The following is a 19,324-nucleotide window of genomic DNA, read 5'->3' as shown; positions in this document are numbered from 1 at the left end:
GGCATGGTTCTCCCATTGCTCCATTTTCACTGCCTCCAACTCATAGACATCAGGGAACTCTTCGGCGTCCAAAACTGCTAGCCTGGCTTCCGCCTTCACCAAAACTGCTAGCCCATACTTCTCTTATGATCCTTAAATGTTCTTCTCTGACCATGTCTTAGGGGGGTCACTCTTAAATATGTAAGCATAGCATGTGATCCGTGAGTGCCTTTATTTCTTGTGTCATGGTGTTGACCATTCCTTAGAGTGAGCACTAGCAAGTGTCTCATTCAACGGTAGGACTTTGAGGATCGTCAAGGAGATCCAGAGGATGTGAATCTACACCTTCAGCTTGTAGGAGAGTCGAGAAGCACATGGAATTGTAGATAGCAAGGCTATGGGTGCGGCATTGAGGTGGGGATTCACCATCATCAAGGAGGCTATTGGAGGTGGTGTGAGCAGAAGAAGGCAGAGGGGTAGTGTTAGAACCAGGGGCAGGGTAGGCTGAGGGAGATATGAAGGAGGATAGATAGCATGGTGGCCAATGAAATGCTTTGAAAAGCCATACATGTGGTTGGAGAAGGGGCAGTGGCCATTGGAGCTAGTAGAGCAAACTCGGACTGGCGCAAGTCGGTCTCCATGCAATGGAAGAGGTGACACATGGCTGGTTGCATTGCGGGGAGGAGCAGAAGTGGGCGCATCACTGTGAAGCTCCTCACAGGAGGTAAGGATGAGTGCGCATGGTGGCCTGCACACTAGAGATGGTGGCTCACGTGCCACGTTGCATGGCGAGGGGTAATCCATGATGGTGGGTGGTAGCCATGCTTGGCGATGAGGTTTCAAGGATGCTAATTGTGAAGTGGGACACGTCGCTTGGGGAAGTTGAGTAAGAAACCTTATAAAGGTTGATGGGTTGGGTGGGAGTTGATTTTGTTGGGTGAGTTGGTGTGGGTAGGAGAGGCGGCAACTGCAAATGTGTAGAGTTAGATCGTGGTAGATAAGGAGGACTCCAAGGCTTTGAAGTGACGAGAAGCCAGGCCCGTGAGAGCGTCTTCATTGAAGATTATGGAGCGCCTAAAGGAGAAGTGGCGACTCTCGAGATGATGAAGGCGGTATGCTTTGTGACCAAACCAATCACCATAGCAGCCCACAAAGATTGCTTTAGACACCTTGGCAACAGTGAGCTTGGCTCGAGGACCAACTGTGAGCGGATATGCAAGTGCTCCAAAAATTGGAAGATGAGCGAGATTTCGAGGATGACCATACCTAAGAGAGTAAGGGTGCTCCCATGAAAAGTTGAGGTAGCACATCGATTTTGGAGATAGCACGCGGTGGCGGTGGCCTCCTCCCAATAAGCATGAGAGAGACGTGCCACAATAAGCATAGAGCAAGCAGCATCCACAAGGGTGCGATTCTTTCTTTTTGCCACTCCATTTTGTTGTGGATGATCCGGAATTGTGAATTCATGGCAGATGCCATGTCCAAGGTAATGCTCCTTGAGAGCATTGGAAATGTATTCTCCACCATTGTCGGACCTTAGTATATTTATCTTTCTGTCATGCTGGTTCTCCACCTGTTCTTAAAAATATGTAATTTTGTTGAAAATAGATGATTTTTCAGAGAGAAAATAAGCATGTGTACCTTGTAAAATCATTAATGAATAAAAGCATGTATTTATTGCCTGTGAGCGAGGTGGTTTGCATAGGACCACACAAATCCGTGTGAATCAATGCAAGAGGCTCAGAAGTCCATGAAGTTGATTTTGGGAAAGGAAAATGTGATTTCCTTGGGAAGCGCAAGAACAAACTGCTTATGCTTCATTTGGTGAAGTACATGTGCTTAAATGTGGCCAAGCCGATAGTGCCACAATAGTGCTTCTTCTTCTACAGGGGTGTTGATGGTTGTAGAGAGGGCTCTTTGTTGATGAGGATGTAGTGCCAAGAGGGTAAAGCTTAGCATCTTTGGGGCACACCAAAGTAATCTTCTTGCCATGAGTATCTATGGCTTGAATATGATATCCATTTTTTAGAAATTTGAACTCAAGACCTTGATCGGCAAGCTCACTAATAGAAATGAGGTTTTTCTTTAGGCCTGGGACATAATAAACCCTCTTAAATACGGTAGTTTTGCCATTAGGGAGTGTGAGGACAACTTCACCATGGCCGTTAGCTTGCTGCTATAAGCTATCATTTCCTAGACAAACATCTAAGGGTTTGTGGTGAGGAGTGAAATTAGATAGCCAAGAGAGATTGAAGGTCATAATCATGAGAAGTAAGAGGATTATAGAAAGTAGGAGAAGTACTTTGATTACCTACTTGAACCTCGGTGAAATGAGCTCTACCAAATGGCCATTTGTGATTGTTGTGATGATTGTTATGGGAGAGAGCCCTTTGCTTGGTGCGGCACTCCTTTTCTTCATGCCCATGGTGGTGGCAGTATGTGCATTGCACATTGGAGTATGGGGAATGTTTAGCATGAGAATGCTTGTGGTGTCCCCCCTTTGGATTCAAGTGATGAGGCCGATGAGAACCACTTTTGTGATGACCATGCTTGTGAGCATTGAGAGAAGTGGCTAAAGCCACTGTTTTGGTGTTGGAGTGGGATGTTTAATCCCGTAAGGCCTTCTCTTGTTGAATTTTGGCCACCAAGCTTTGGAGGTTGGGCTCCGTTTTGTTGAAGCATGCATTGTGGTGAATACTCTCCATGTTGATAGTAAGGCAAGGAAGAACATTGATTGGAGAGTCTCTGGGACTTCAAGACTAGAGAGAAGGGTTTCATCTAGAAGACCCTACCAATTAGAATCTAGGAACTTGGTTGTTGCTTCTTGCATGTTAAAATTGACAAGCCTTCTCACAAGAGACACTTGATAGATCAAGTCAGTGTGTAGATAACAATCTTTGAAAAATTTCCATATTTCATGTGAAGATTTGAGGCTTCTCACCATTTGTACTTGTCGATCTCCGCAGTGAAGGATGATCTCCATCTGCATTGTGATATCTTGTTGTTTCCACAAATTGAGAGCTTCGATTTGTTCTTCATTGGGTTTACCATGACCCTTGACATACTTCCATAGATTCAGTTGTTTGAGGTATAGCTTCATTCGTAGCTTCTATACGAGGTTGTTGTTACCATTGAGCTTGTCAATGGAGAACAACCTTGGCTTGGTTGTTACAGCGTAAGAAGAGACTACCTCCATGACCTCTAGTTGAAGGAGAAAGACCTTAGAACAAGAAGGTAGTGAAGTTTGAAGCTAAGAAAGTAAGACCTGAAGATGTAGAAAGCTTATGGAAAGTCTATGGAGTTCTCAAAGCTCTGATACCATGTGAGAACCTTACATAAAGTAGAAAATGGTGAGGAGAATGATATGAGAGGAGAGAGAGAGAGAGAGAGAGAGAGAGAGAGAGAGAGAAGGAGATAGACTAGCAAGCAATCACTTGATGTTTTTCATTCATATGAAACATTTACAACGGATTGGCCCTTTATACAAGATTAGGTCACTATATATGCAGGTGACCGTTAACAAGTGACTGTTGCATTCTAGATAGAAAATAGAGATATGCTTCCTAGAATATTTCCTAGAATCATGCATGGAATAAAGGTAATTCAAATGGTCACCTTGCATTAATTGCTAACACATTATACCCAACCACTGCTCATCATGGCTTTCCTGCATGACAAGTACCAACTCAGAACCCTTTAGATTTGTTGACCGCCGCATCCCATTGTTCTCAGCTTTCAGGTGTCTCAGGTGGTCTCCTATTATTCCCAACCACTGCTCATCATAGGTGGTCTCCTATTATTCCCAACCATTGCTCATCATGGCTTTCTTGCATGACGAGTACCAACCAACTGAGAACCCCTTAGATCTATAGACCCTCATGGCATATTCCATCCCATTGTTCGCAACTTTCGGGCATGGGAAAGGAATGGAATAAGACATTATGGAAAAAAAAAGATGAAGGTCGTGAGTTCAAATTTCTAAAAGATGGCTGTCATATTCAAGCCATAGATACTCATGGCAAGAAGATTACTTTGGTGTGCCCCAAAGATGCTAAGCTTTACCCTCTTGGCACTACATCCTCATCAACAAAGAGCCCTCTCTACAACCATCAATACCCCTGCAGAAGAAGAAGCACTATTGTGGCACTATCGGCTTGGCCACATTTAAGCACATGTGCTTCACCAAATGAAGCATAAGCAGCTGACCGTTAACAAGTGACTATTGCATTCTAGATAGAAAATAGAGATATGCTTCCTAGAATCATGCATGGAATAAAGGTAATTCAAATGGTCACATTGCATTAATTGCTAACATATTATACCCAACCACTTCTCATCATGGCTTTCCTGCATGACAAGTACCAACTCAGAACCCTTTAGATCTCTTGACCACCGTGGCATATTGCATCCCATTGTTCTCAGCTTTCAGGTGTCTCATGTGGTCTCCTATTATTCCCAACCACTGCTCATCATGGCTTTCCTGCATGACGAGTACCAACCAACTGAGAACCCCTTAGATCTATAGACCATCAGGGCAGATTCCATCCCATTGTTCTCAATTTTCGGGCATGGGAAAGGAATGGAATAAGACATTATGGAAAAAAAAAGATTTTTAGAATGAATCTGTAAAATACCTCCCACATATGCGTGCACATTGTGAGAATCAACTAATCTGAAAGGCAATGCCTCGATGGAACAGGAACTCGAGCGAAAGAGAGCACCCATCTATAAGAGGCGGGGGGTTTGCACAGAAGGCGCAAACATCGCTTCCAGAGCTTGCCTCTTAATGAAGAAGCCATTGTCGAGGCTCTCATGGTGTCTCCTAAGTACATCAGAAAGGGACGCATTTCTCCGAGCCTATTTCGATCGCATTTCCCTGAGCCGTATGAAGTCTCTTGGATAGTTTCTAATTCACATGTTTGGTGCGACACCGTTGCTGCGAATAGAGTGTTTAGTGCAACGCTGGAAGGAACGCCCAGTTTTCTGTAAATAATAATTGCTCTGACGTCGTTTCTAGCGACGTCAGCTGAGGCATGAAATGCAGTAGTATTTGTAACTACCTTATAATGCAATACAACCGAATCCAACCTTCAGCTGGCCAGCTATTCCACTTTTTTATCTTTTGCATATATTCCACATAATGCTGCTCATTATTTACAATAAGCTGGGCTATAGATTCAATATCGTCTACAACAACAAGGACTGTAGACTCCTGAAGCGTCGTGCGCCGCTGGCTCTGGCTGTGGTGTTGGTGACGGAGGAGTTAAGGCACGGCTGGCCAGCTATAGATTGCGGGGAGTTGGAGGAGCTTTTATGCCTTCTTTTCAAAATCGCCCCGGCGCTGCTTCCAGCGAATTCATGAAGCTGGTCTAAGGCGCACCTTCTTCTTTCACTGCTTTTCGGATGATCAGCCCCAATAAGTGGGAGCTGTGCAGTACCTTTGCAGGGCGTACCTGGCATGTCGAGCTTTTTAGAGTTGGAGTCCTCCGCATCAACAGCCGCAGACAAGCACCACTCGCAAGCCCAGTTGGCAGCTTGGGGTGAGAGCTTCAGATACCACCTGCTGCAATACCTGAAGGCCGCGCAGCTCGTAATCGCATCAAAAAAAATCTAAAAACTGATCCTGCTAGTCGACCACAGGCTATAACTCGAAAGCAATAACGTGCATATAAACACTACAATTACGGTAATAGTATATGTGGGACTCAGAAATGCTGCAGAAATAATATACCTGTGCTGGACTCTCGCACGGCACGTGTGGCAGCGAAAGAGCTCCTCCGGGAAGCCCACATCGCCACACATGCTGCACTCCTCCTCCAGCTGCTGCCTGTCCTGCATCATCATCATCTTCGCTAAGGTCAAAGTAAAATTTGGCCTCGCAATTGAAGGTTGGGGTCGGCCTTCAAATTTGAGGCCTCTGCATCCGCGTCTGGCCTGCATCCGCGTCTATTTGGCACCCCAGACGCGGTCGCTTGGTCCGGCCGTGTCTCGTCTACGTGCTTTCGCTTTCACACGCACGCGCTTTGGAACATAATAATCGTAAAGGGGATATAGAAATCTCAGAAGTGATTGTTAATAAATTACTATTCGTAATAATCTACTATGGGAAAACGTAATAGTCTAGTGTGGGAAAGGTTGGCACGCTGTCTTTGTCTCCGGACTTTTATTATGGAATCTTGAATGGCCCCTCTCTTTTCTGCATTTCTCTTGAGAGAAATGATTTTGAGTGCAGCAATTTGCTTCATAACTCTATTGCATTTTGTGCAATGTCCTTGAGCAAAATGGATTTCTAAGAAATGATTTTGACACCAACAATCTTCTGACATAACTCAATTATAAAGAATTTGAGGAACACGCACCCATTTCTCTCCTAACCAATGGTGTTGATAATTATTTATCATCCTAATTATTGAAATATTTTTTTTTGTCACTTGATCACCTTGGAGCACTTCATGCATCGCCACCACATCTTCGTCCTTTCCTTCCTCTAGTGCAACGTGCTAGTACCACTGCATCATCTGCCATTTTCATTTTATCTTATATTGACACTAGCATGCTAATCATAGTGAGAGCCGACATCAGTAACCTCCATACTTCCAACATGCTTATCTCTACAAAATCCAATGACTAGATCTCGAATTTCACCCATGGTGTCAGGGATCTCTACTTTATCGGCACCTTCTATCGTGACTATGCAATCAACAAGTTCCAAAATTCCGTCCTCTTTATTCACAGAGAAAGAACCCTTGAATGTCACAAACATGCATTTGGAAATAGCCATGTAGATGCTCACTCATAGGTTTAAGTGTGTACAGAGTGACTTGGCTAGGCAGGATATCTCCCTCTCGCATATAAGCAAACACTTTTGGCCATAAGAAGAGGAGACTTTCACTGAAATTGGGCTTGCCATGGGGATACATCTACTTACTAGTAGTAGAGTACAAAACTGTGAAAATAAACTAGCAGACTCAGTGGAGACCTTGAGAATCTGAGAGATACAACTTCACTCTAAGCAACAAGATAGAAAACAACAATTTCAAAAAGAGAACGATGACTTATGGGCAAGGTTTGCACAGTAGCCAACAAGTGGGAAGAAGAACTTAAGCAATTGTAGTAGGGAAAACATAATCAAGCAAAGGATGCTCCAAGTCTAGTATAGTTGGATCATGCAAAGGAATTAATCCATGGCATATAGAAGGAACATTCTAAACACATAGTCGATCTACAAGGAAAACATACCACTCAGGAGAAAAACTTGATGGTAGAACATCAGAAAAAATAGGCTATGATAGATGCAAAGGTCCAAATGCTCAACGCAGATAACGAGGCGATAATGAAATCCCTCGCATAGGCACACAAGGATAAGGAAGATCTGAAGGCAGATATAGGTGGAAATGGCAGGAGCATGCAAACATTAAGTGAATGTTATGAGGATATGCAAAAGTGCTATGATATTCCAAACTCCACAAAGGCCCAACTTAAGAAAAGCCAGTCGCACGTTAAGTAACAGCCATCTTCTGCCATTGACGGAAATGCCTTCCAGTTGTTGGTGGTTAATCTTGAGATGATGAAATGTTCTAGGAGAGGCATCTTGTCGGCCCATCTTTCCCTTGGGGTAATGATAATGGGGGGAACTAGGGGCCTTGGGTATGCCGTGGCACGAGAGTTCTTGGCTGGCAGGGCCCGTGTGGTCTTGTGTGGGCATGATGGGGACAGATTGCAAGCTACTTTGGGCACGTTCTGCGAAGTGAACACAACAATGCCTTGGCATACCTTGTGACGTTTCCAAACCCTAAGATGTTGCATGTTTTACAAGCTTCTCGGAATACGTCCTTGAGGGCAGTATTCAAATTTGGATCAATAATGCTGGTAAGAAACTCTCACCTCACCACTTCATGTTCTCTTCCTGCTGGCAAACTAATTCGATTACCTTGACCACCACAGGGGAGGTCACCTCAAATCGGATGTTGACAAACATCAAACTAGAAGATGTCATTCAAGTCTCCAATACGAATGTACTTGGTTCACTCCTCTACTGTCGGATGTAGATGGTGAGGGTGAAGTCAAGGCAACAGAGGATGAGGACCTCGTCAAGGAATTCGGCCCTCTAGAAGGCAAGGCAAAGAAATTTAAAATGATAGGGATGCTAGATGAGGAATGATAGAAGCGTTTGCACTTCATGGTGGAGGTGATCAATCTCACCCACAAGCTGTATTGCATGTCTAGAAAGGCATACAAACTAGTGAAAGCAGCAAAATCATGAACAAAAGTGGCTTGGATGGAAATCGTGTACAATAATATCAAGGATCGGATTGGAAAAGTCAGTTGCCTGAACATTAGAAAGAAAATTGTCCCCTACATAACAACATTGTTTAAAGCACAGACAAGACCTGGGCGGAGCTGGGCAAGAAGGAGGAAGCAAGCAAGAAGAAGAGCATAGAAAACAAGGAAGAGACTCCTTCAAGGACTCAAGAAGAGGGAAGCTTAGGACAAATGTCATCCAAAAGGAAGAGGGCATATGAGTTTGGAGAAATGAAGAAGGGGAAGAAACTTGGAAAGATGAGCGTAAAAGACAAGAGGAGCAGAGAACTCAAGAAGGACCACCGAAATTGGGAAGTCCAACCTCTCGCACAAGCTCAAGGAACAGTAGTAGTAGAAAGCCCCCTCAAATCAATGTCTACATATAAATAAGGAAAGAACCGCCATATGACCTCTACACCTGGGACACAAACATAAGGGGATCATGGTGATAGAGCCCATCCACCTCAAGCAATCACAAGTAGAGCCCTCTAAACCTAGTCCGGCCACTTTTCCAAAAAATATTGGCACAAGGTCGGTACAAGGGAGCCTCAATTATCTGTGAAGGTGTATGACAAATGGATCCAAGGAAATATCTATGTTATAGGCGGAAGTCAAGAAAAAGGAGGCCATAATCCAAAAACTGAGAAATCAAAAGGCACCACTCCAAGAGGACCTAAGAAGAAGAAGAACAGAAGAGGGCCAGATGGAGAAAATGAAAAGACAATTAGCAAGGCTCCAGAAGGTGGTTGAAGAGACAAAACAAGAAATGGTCGTGCTGCTGAGGGAAGCCCTGGTCTACACAGAACAAACAAATAGGCAATTGTAAGAGAAAGTAGACATGGTTATTATAAGCCAACCAAGGGTTGAAGGCCAGGTGAACATAGTCCTCAGGGGATTCACTATAAGTAAGCCCTCTGTATGATATGCATTCAAGGCCTGTTTTAAAAATCCCTTATCTATGGATTTTTCATGAATAAAATATACCCTTTTTCTATTCAACTTGTGAATACCCTCTATAAATGGTACACTTCGTATGTAAAAAATTTGTAAAAGAGGGATTTTAAAATCCATTCTATTGAACCACTCATCTTGATAGGAGTTTCATGCACGACTTTCCCTATGATCATCTTCTTGGGCAGATTAGATATTGCATCACTTGTACTCGGTTGGATGTTTGCTACTCTGGCCACATTCTCTCTCGAGCTCTCTATCAACCTCGCAAGCGGCAAGGTTCATGGGATAGCACTCAAAGGGTAGACGCTATCTCCATGCCATAAAGGACTATAAACTAAAATATTTTGCAGACACAGGCTCTCTCAATATGGAGGCCTTTACAGATGCAAATTGGGGAGGCCATGATCGCTACATGCGGAGTCTCTCTCGATACCTCTGCTTGCTTGCTGGTGGTTCCATATCTTTGCAAACCAAGCAACACCTATTGGTGGCTTCTTCCACGACTGAAGTATGGTACATTGCCGCTTCCCTCGCCACTCGTGAAGCTCTTTGGCTTCACCAGCTTCTTTGTGAGCTCCAACTTACATATGAGATAGCCCCCGTCACAATGTTTTGTGAGAACCGATCTACCATCTCTCTTGCCTATTCTCCCAAGGTCTCCAATAAGCTCAAGCACGTGAAAATTGCATACCACCTACTCAAGGAGGTGGTCGAAGAAGGGTACATCACCATGTAGTACGTCTCTACTCAAGAGAATTTGGTGGCCTTCCTCACCAAGCCCATTCCTCATCACGACAAACACCACTTCTCGTGCCTTGGTGTTGGGCTCCTCTCTGGTGTCTATTTCAGGGGGGGATGATCCTCCGAAGCACCATCTCATTAGATTGTAGTATGTTCAAATGTCCACCTCTTACCTTAAGGGGGGATGTTAGCAATTAATGCAAGGTGTCTGTTTGAATTAACTTTATTCTATGCATGATTCTAGGAAATATTCTAGGAGGCATATTTCTATTTTCTATCTAGAATGCAACAGTCAAATGTTAACAAACACCTCCATATATAGTGACCTAATCTTGTATACATAAAGGGCCAATCCATTGTAAACATTTTGATATCAATGAAATACATCAAGTGATTACTTCCTAGTCTATCTCCTTCTCTTCTCCTTCTTTCTCTCTCTCTCTCTTCCTCTCTCCTCTCATATCATTCTCCTCAACATTTTCTACTCTATGTGAAGTTCTCAAATAATAAGAGACCACCTGAGACACCTGCATGAAGTAAACAGAGAGTACGTATTGGAGCTTGGGTGTCTGCTGTTGCGGTATTGAGGCAAGCTTTAAGCAAGCCACCAAGCACATGGTTTCTATGGATTTGTTGTAGACACTCAGCAAGTCTTTATGTGAGGTTGAATAGATCTTTTGGGTTGCTTTGGATTTGTTTTTTTTATTTGTAAGTGTTTGGCTTGATGTTTATGTGCTTTGTGTATATTTTGGTGTGATTTTATGTTTAATTTGTGTGTGTTTTAGCCACATTAGGGTTCCTTGTTTGCAAAGGGAAGCAGTGAGAAGCTCACAAACAAAAGAATTAGAAAGTGTGGAAAAGGGGTGGATTTAACCCTCAGGGAAAGTAGTTTTGACATCATACTGAGAAGGAAGTTATGGTGTAGGAGGCATCGTTCAACTATGAAGGTAGGTGGTTATCAATGGCGCTTGAAATTTAGATTTAGGTAAGTTTAATTAGCGTAATTAAAATAATGTGATGTAAGTGATAATCTTCTTCGCATCTTAGGCGTTGATAGCTATCGACTAGGGTTTTAATTCCACACTATGAAAGCCTACAATTATGTCACAAGGCTAGTAAATTGGTGTTGCATGACTTGAAAGCTGGCTAAAGAGCCAGCGGCGTTAAAGCTAGCTACACGTGGAACTTTGTCTACAGTAAATCACAACTTTCTACCTCCTCACGGTAATGCCTTTGCCATCGCCCGGTGCTCCTTCTCCACCGTGTAGAGGCTCTCACTGCGCTGAACTCCTCCAGCTCTGCTGCACATGGAGCCTTGTCGGCAATCAACCTCATGGTGGGCAAGCGATGCCAACCATCACGACATCACTGCGGGTCCACCTCACGACATCTCTGCTGGTCGACCTCCCCATCATGACCTTCCACCTCCTCACAGTGATGCCTTTGCCATCTCCCAGTGCTCCTCCTTCACCGTCACCGCCTTCCAGCCATGTCCTCACGCTTCAACAACTCTCACCGGCCACGTGCCAGTCCACCTCCTTTCTATCACCGTCACCTCCGGCCTCCACCTCCTGCTTCATCAGATCCACCTCACACCTCACACCTACGCAACCAAGCTTCCACGGTGTGGGGGCAAGAGGCCATTTTATATGGCCCCTATGATCCAGTCGACCAGTAGCAAGGATAGCCGACAACCACAAAAGGATACCCGACCTGCTGAACTCCCAGTCGGCCAGCTTCTGGTCAGCCAGCCAGCACAGGTGTGAAGTCGGCCAGCAACACACAGAAGCGGGGAGCAGCAAGACTAGTCGGCCATCACCAGGATCAATCCATGAACCACAGGACAGCCTCTCACACCTGGTAAAAATAGGAAAAAATATAGAAAGTGAAAAAAAATGAGAAAACACCTAAATCGAGCTGCAATACAATGATGAGAGATCTGAAGGCCTAGCCCTCCCCCATGCTCCTCATAGTCTCTGACCACTCCAGTCTCTATGGCCCAAGCAACAGTGCCCCATGTGATGATTCGGGTCGATTCCCTATCCATAGCAAAGATGCAAAGAATCCATTACCAAATCTACTGAGTCTTCGAGAAATCCCAAAGGCAATGTCTCTGAGTCTCTTGGCCACAACAGAGGCCTTGATGTAAACATACTGACAGGAGATGACTCCTAACACCCCCTCTCAGCTCCTTGATGTCGAACCAACCCCAGGGAGATGGAGTGCCGCCGGAGCAAAGCCTAAGATAGAGACTTCTTGAAGAGGTCCACAACATTGTCCTCCATTGAATAGAACTCTAGCAAGATGTCATCATTAGCAATCTTTTCATGAACAAAATGCCTCTGGATGATCGTGGGTTCCACCAAGGGAAACCCAATCCTGCCAAGTAACCTCTACAACCTCACCACCTCGCAAGCAGCACCACAAGCAACCCGTTACTCTACCTCTATCGAAGACAAGGCAATAGATGGATGCCTCTTACTGCTCCTGAGCTAACGAAAAAACTGTAGCCTATCTGGCTTTCATTTGTAACCTTCTGATAATTAAAATTTCCAGTTTCTCTTACAATGTCTCAGTGTTATCATGTTTGTTTAACATAGAGTGTCTATCATGTGCTAGTTTGTCACCGAAGGCATCAGAAATGCCCTGGAAGATTGAGGGAGCTGTGCCACAACAATGCGAATTTGGCCTCTACAACGGCGATGTAGGCTCAAAATTTGCACTGTTCTGGCACTTCTTCCCTAGCCACTCAAGATCATTTCTGATGCATTTATGAAGTTGAGCACACTAATTGTGAGAAACAATAGTTTATAAGATAAAAACACCTTTAATTATGTGTGAAAATATAGTGTTTATCATCCAGTGCATCATAATTGCTCCTGGAGGACTAGGAAAGCTATGCCAAAACAGTGTCAATTTAGGCTCTGCAGCGGCGGTGCAGGCTAAAAACTCATACTATTTTGGCACTGCTCCCCCAGCCACTCAGGGTCATTTCTAATGCATTTATAATGAAGTTGAGCACACTAATTGTGAGAAACAGTAGTTTAAAAGATAAAAACACCTTTAATCATGTGTAAAAATATAGTGTTTATCATCTAATGCATTAGAATTGCTCCTAGAGGACTGGGAAAGCTATGCCAAAAGAGTGCGAATTTAGGCTCTGCAGCAGCGCTCCTCCAGAGCTCAAAATTCGCATTGTTCTGGCACTGCTCCCCCAGCCACTCATGATCAATTTTGATGCATTTATAATGAAGTTGAGCACACTAATTGTGAGAAACAATAGTTTATAAGATAAAAACACCTTTAATCATGTGTAAAAATATAGTGTATATCATCCAATGCATCTGAATTGCTCCTGGAGGACTGGGGAAGCTATGTTAGAACAGTGCGAATTCAGGCTCTGCAGAGCGGCGGTGCAGGCTGAAAATTCGCACTATTCTGGCACTGCTCCCCCAACCACTCAGGATCATTTCTAATGCATTTATAATGAAGTTGAACACACTAGTTTTGTGAGAAACAGTAGTTTAAATGATAAAAACACCTTTAATTATGTGTAAAAATATAGTGTTTATCATCCAATGTATTAGAATTGCTCCTAGAGGACTGGGAAAGCTATGCTAGAAGAGTGCGAATTTAGACTCTACAGCGGCGCTGCAAAGCTCAAAATTTGCATTGTTCTGGCACTGCTCCCCCAGCCACTCAGGATCAATTTTGATGCATTTATAATAAAGTTGAGCACACTAATTGTGAGAAACAGTAGTTTATAAGATAAAAACACCTTAATCATGTGTAAAAATATAGTGTTTATCATCCAATGCATCTGAATTGCTCTTAGAGGACTGGGGAAGCTATGTCAAAACAGTGCGAATTAAGGCTCTGCAACGGCGGTGCATGCTCAAAATTCGCACTATTCTAGCACTGCTCTCCCAGCCAACTGAGGATCATTTCTGATGCATTTATAATAAGGTTGAGTACACTAATTGTAAGAAACAATAGCTTATAAGATAAACTATTGAGGATCATTTCTGATGCATTTATAATGAAGTTGAGTACACTAATTGTAAGAAACAATAGTTTATAAGATAAAAATAGCTTTAATCATGTGTAAAATTACATTGTTTGTCATCCAATGCATCAGAATTGCTCCTAGAGGTCTGGGAAAGCTATGCCAGAAGAGTGCGAATTTAGGCTCTGTAGTAGTGGTGGTGCAAGCTCAAAATTCGCACTGTTCTGGCCTTGCTCCCCCAGCCACTCAGGATTATTTCTGATGCATTTATAATGAAGTTAAGTACATTAATTAAAAAAATAGTAATTTATAAAATAAAAATACCTTTAATCATGTATAAAAATACATTATTTGTCATCCAATGCATCAGAATTGCTCTTGGAAGGCTGGGGAAGCTATGCCAAAACAATGCAAATTTGGGCTCTACAGCAGCGGTGCAGGCTCCAAATTTGCACTGTTCTGGCCTTCAAATCATTTTTGATGCATTTATAATCAAGTTAAGTACATTGATTATGAGAAATAGTAATTTACAAGATAAAAATACCTTACAGTGCGAATTTGGGCTCTACAGCAACAGTGTAGACTCAAAATTTGCACTATTCTAGCACTGCTCCCCCAGGCTCTCAGGGTCATTTCTGATGCATTCACAAAAACATTGATGGTACAAAATAGAAAAAACAATGATATACTTGATAAAAATAAGCTTGCAAAAATTGTATTGTATTCATAATAATAAGAAGTGATACATCATCTTTACAAAAGCTTTCTTACAATATTGAGCTTTCTTCTCTTGTTAATTGGGCAAAGTGTGCTCAAGGCGTGATTGGGCTATTTCTTGAGGATCCTCTATGCCTATGCTTTTGGCTATACCTATACGAGCAAGAAGCTATGGTTTTCTGATTTCTTGTTTTTTTTAATGTGAAATTGGATGTTATGCCTTGATGGAAAGGCATCCTCCTTCTCTTCATTAAGAATTTCAGCCTTTCTTTAGCCTAAAATGAGAAACAAACAAAATAAATTTAAAATTTTCCTATTGATTGCTCTTTAGAAGTGAAAATTGATTAGATTAGAGTGTTTTAATTCATCTTGGGGTATGTAGATTTAATATGTCAGCCATACAAAGGAGGTTATGGCAAAATTTTCTTAAATTTTGTGGAAATAAGTTTTATCTTTATGTTATTCAAAAAGAGTAATCCCCTCTGTTTGTGTATTCTAAAAGTGTTATTTTCATTCTATGCATAGAAAGATGCATATTAGAAATATTTTTATTATAAAAGTGTTATTTTCATCAGAATTAATCCACAGAGCACCTTAGAGAGGGCTTTCAAAAAGAATAGAGTGACGGCAGATTGAGGGGTGGTCCCTGTGGATAATGGTGATGCCATCCATACGAAGTCGACCAAGATAGTGCGCCAACGTAGCATCATGTCCACGGACCTTGGCCTGGTCTCTGCTGCTGTCGCCTCTCCCAGTAAATGCGTCAATTTCAACCACCCTCTACAATCAAAGGAAAAATCAAAATATTTTCCTATACATAATTACAAATGTTTCTAGGTTGTAAAAGGTCGATTATTACCTCTTGCTCAATGTCTTCTTTTGCCAAAGTGCTGGTGGGGGCGGAGAGGTCAATCGAGGACTTAGCCTCATCCTTTTTTGGTGCTTTGGTCTCCTCCATTACTCCAGCAGCAGTAAGGGTATCCTTTTTAGCCTTTAGCTTGTCTTGTAAGGTTGTGAATTCCTCCTGTGTGGAACTAGGGCTTGCTGCGGGGTCTCAAACAACCACAGTTTCCTTGACCAAAGCAACTGTCTCTGCATGCCCAAACATTCATCCATTCTCAAGCCAGTTACCTTTTTAAGGTCATGAAGAAATAAGGATTCTTCACCTTCCACCACAATGGTGCTCAAGAGATTGATCTCAAGCTCTAGTAGCACCTTGCTCTCCTCGTGTGGGGAAGATGGCCCCGCATCTTCTACTCTAGTGGACTGTTCAACTGCAGATTGTGCACCCTCTGGAAAGTGCTCTGATGCAAGCTGCTCTTCTACACCAGCACTCATTCCTAGTGCCTTCACTTCCTTGTCATCCCTCAAATACCCTGCCAACTGCAATGCAGGCATCTCTACCTCCTCATCCGAATCCTCATCATCCTCGCTGATGAGGAATGCAAAATTGGTGAGACACGAGAGGAACTTAGTTCCTAAATTGTCATGCCCCCCCAACCTCTTCACCTCTTGCTTATTGAAGGTACAGTAAGCTCCTGCGGGGATGCAGATGTCAATGAAGCGTTCAAGGCGCTGGATGTAGGCACGGGCATATTGTTAAATGTACTTAACCAGCTCAATAGGAACCCATCGATCATTGGGGCAATGGGGAAAGAAGATGGAGTGGGGAGCCAAGTATTGCTACATGTATGCAATCTGTGTCTCATAATGTTGGGACGCAAGGGTGAGCAACTTTTCAAAGTTGACTTCACGATGAAAAGTTGACTTCACGAGAGAACATGACAAAGAGCTCGCTCTTCCCCGCCCATGGGGTGGTGGAGAGGAACTCACAGAAATTGTCAAAGTGGGTAGCCATATGAATGCAAAGAGATAGCGTGAGCTCTTGCTTGGATTCTATGGTGTGAAAATGAGAAAGAAGGTACCTTTGGCTATTTATAGTTAAAATTTAAAGTTTGGCCTTTTCACAATAGACGGCTAGACAAAAAAATTATAGTTTGCAAAAATATTAAGATTTCAATTAAATAAAGATTGGTTAAAAAAGAGCCTGCTACAAAATTACAAGCATGTCATCGAATCTAAAATTGTTATAATGTCTTCATTTTTTGCCCCTCTTGTGACATTTACTTCATGTTGATCTCCATCTCCTTGTTGACTTGAAAGCTTGTCATTGCCTTCACCTCGATCCTGAAACTCTTGCCTCTCACGTGCATCAAAATAGAGGCTATTTTCCCATATACTCAGTTCATCTTCAAGCTCTTCCACATGCCTACTATGTGTTTGTAGGGCTATGCACCTTGCTAAATTCGAGGCCCCCCATTTGCCATGATTCTGAGGCCATGGTTGTCCCCTCCTTATACTTCCCAATCTGTAAAGATATAGAAAGTGGCACGATAACCAGAAAGTGTAAGGGTTAATTCTAGACATGTAGTGGAATCAGATATACCTTTCTTCTCATCAACTTGAAACTTTACTCTTCCACATTGTCAAAGCCCATGAAAATGTTGACGCAGGTCTGCTAGGCTCCAATGCTTGCTTTCTGCCACTCGCTCAATCCATCCATTTTGCATCATCCTCACAGCTACCTCAATAGGCATAATTTCTTCTTCTGAGGCTTGAAGTGAGATCCATGTCCCGTACTTTTGCATCCATCTTTGGTAGTGCAGATGCCTGTACAAAATAGAGCATGCCTTCAAGAACCTGAAAGACACTGTAGAATCTACTACATTGCACTTGTACACATCACCTTGATGTGACCCCTCATTAACCTCCCAACACTCTCCTAGTAATCCTTGAATGAGGTCAGACCGTACCTCCTTACAAATATACATTGTTTTTGTTTGGTGCATTGGTATGGAATTGAACATGTGCACAAAAACATGTAAAGGACAAAACCAATTTAGCCCTACTGACCTAGATGCCTTTGAAAACTTGAGTGATGTCTTGATATCACTTACCATCTTAAACTTTAAGCATAAGATGGTCCAAGCATGACGTTTGGGCCATTCGGGATTGTTAAGAGGGGGGTTGGGGATCTCTTTTAGCTTGCCAAATAAACCTGGTTTTTTGTTTTCTGCAGCAATGGAGAGCATAGAAAAGGAAGAAAGAGGGAGAGGGAGCTTGAGACTGAGGGAGCTTGATAAGGAGGGAGAGCTTGAGAGGTATGGAGTTTCTGCACAGCAATGGAGAGCTTAGAAGAGGAAGAAAGAGGTTCAAAATGAACTTTCCAAACCTAGAGTATGTTGGGGGGAAGTTTGAGAGAGAAAACACACTTTTGGAAAAATAAAAATAAAAATTTTTAGGGTTTTTAATCTGCACGATTCTAGGTGGGGAAACCTCTAAGTTTGGGCGGCCCAAGAGGTAGGGGGACAAGAGTAGTAATATTAGTAAACCAAAGCCTAGGCCCCCTAGGGTCAAAGAAGTCAAAAATGTGCACCAAGGCCTCTTCCTATTGGTCCATTCCTAATCAAAAGTTAATTCAAGAGGCCCTCTTTGGGTCCAGAAAATTCCTGATGTTGTGATCCTCATGGGTGCTTCATTTCACTCTCTCAAGAGATAAGTATATTGAGGGCATTTTTGCTAATGTTCAAATGTCCCAGTGTTCTTTTTCCCCTGGTGGTCACAAATGCCTAGCTTGCACCTGAAGATCTTCCATACACATCTTGATAGGAGTTTCATGCACGACTTTCCCTATGATCATCTTCTTGGGCAGATTAGATATTGCATCACTTGTACTCGGTTGGATGTTTGCTACTCTAGCCACATTCTCTCTCAAGCTCTCCACCATCAACCTCGCAAGTTCCATAGGATAGCACTCAAAGGGTGTCTACACTATCTCCATGCCATAAAGGACTATAAACTAACATATTCAGGCATAGACTCTCTCAATATGGAGGCCTTTACAGATGTAGATTGGGGAGGCCATGATCCCTACATGCAGAGTCTCTCTAGATACCCCTTTTTGCTTGCTGGTGGTGCCATATCTTAGCACACCAGGCGACACCTATCGATGGCTTCTTCCATGACTGAAGCAGGGTACATTGTTGCTTCCCTCGCCACTCGTGAAGCTCTTTGGCTCACCAACTTCTTCGCGAGCTCCAACTTCCATATGAGATACCCCCCGTCACAATGTTTTGTGATAGCTGATCCGCCATCTCTCTTGCCCATTCTCCCAAGGTCTCCAACAAGCTCAAGCAATGGAAGATTGCATAACACCTATTCAAGGTGGTCGAAGACCATGCACTACATCTCTACTCAAGAGAACTTGGCGGACTTCATCACCAAGCCTGTTCCTCACGACAAACACTGCTTCTTCTCGTGCCTTGGTGTTGGGCTCCTCTCTGATGTCCATTTGAGGGGGGAATCATCGTCCCAAGCAGCATCTTGTTAGATTGTAGTATGTTTAAATATCCACCTCTTGTCTTAAGGGGGGATGTTAGCAATTAATGCAAGGTGTCCATTTGAATTAACTTTATTCCATGCATGATTCCAGGAAATATTCTAGGAAGCATATTTCTATTTTCTATCTAGAATGCAAGAGTCACTTGTTAACAGTCACCTCCATATATAGTGACCTAATCTTGTATAAAGGGCCAATCCATTGTAAATGTTTGATATGAATGAAAT

General features: G+C 43.0%; 1 protein-coding gene across 2 annotated transcripts; it reads right to left on the bottom strand.

The window, feature by feature from the left end:
• Window positions 1–2,165: 2,165 nt before the first annotated feature.
• LOC147612241 (uncharacterized) lies at window positions 2,166–5,859 on the bottom strand. 2 transcript variants are annotated; one of them, XR_015263681.1, is made up of 3 exons: window positions 5,711–5,859; window positions 4,614–5,551; window positions 2,166–4,459 (listed from the first exon to the last, which is right to left on the bottom strand). XR_015263681.1 is itself a non-coding variant. In XM_086784126.1 (2 exons), the coding sequence occupies exons 1-2, from the start codon at window positions 5,824–5,826 to the stop codon at window positions 5,167–5,169; spliced, it is 501 nt and encodes a 166-aa protein (XP_086640252.1). In that variant the 5' UTR covers window positions 5,827–5,859; the 3' UTR covers window positions 2,166–5,166. The 2 variants fall into 2 exon arrangements, 1 of the variants encoding a protein (XP_086640252.1); XM_086784126.1 differs by having other exon boundaries at window positions 2,166–5,551.
• Between the last annotated feature and the right edge of the window lie 13,465 nt (window positions 5,860–19,324).

Source organism: Cibotium barometz, chromosome 46, assembly GCF_041138505.1.
Source record: "Cibotium barometz isolate CiBa-2024 chromosome 46, ASM4113850v1, whole genome shotgun sequence".
Taxonomy (NCBI): domain Eukaryota; kingdom Viridiplantae; phylum Streptophyta; class Polypodiopsida; order Cyatheales; family Cibotiaceae; genus Cibotium; species Cibotium barometz.
Note: the sequence above shows the minus strand (reverse complement) of the source record. Positions and strands in the feature narration are given on the sequence as shown.

Bases quoted from the DNA above. Each gene is read 5' to 3' on its own strand.
- LOC147612241 (XM_086784126.1), bottom strand. From the start codon at position 5,826: ATGATGATGATGCAGGACAGGCAGCAGCTGGAGGAGGAGTGCAGCATG. The intron at 5,552-5,710 runs GTATATTATTTC...CGCGGCCTTCAG, and splicing joins CGTGCGAGAGTCCAGCACAG to GTATTGCAGCAGGTGGTATC.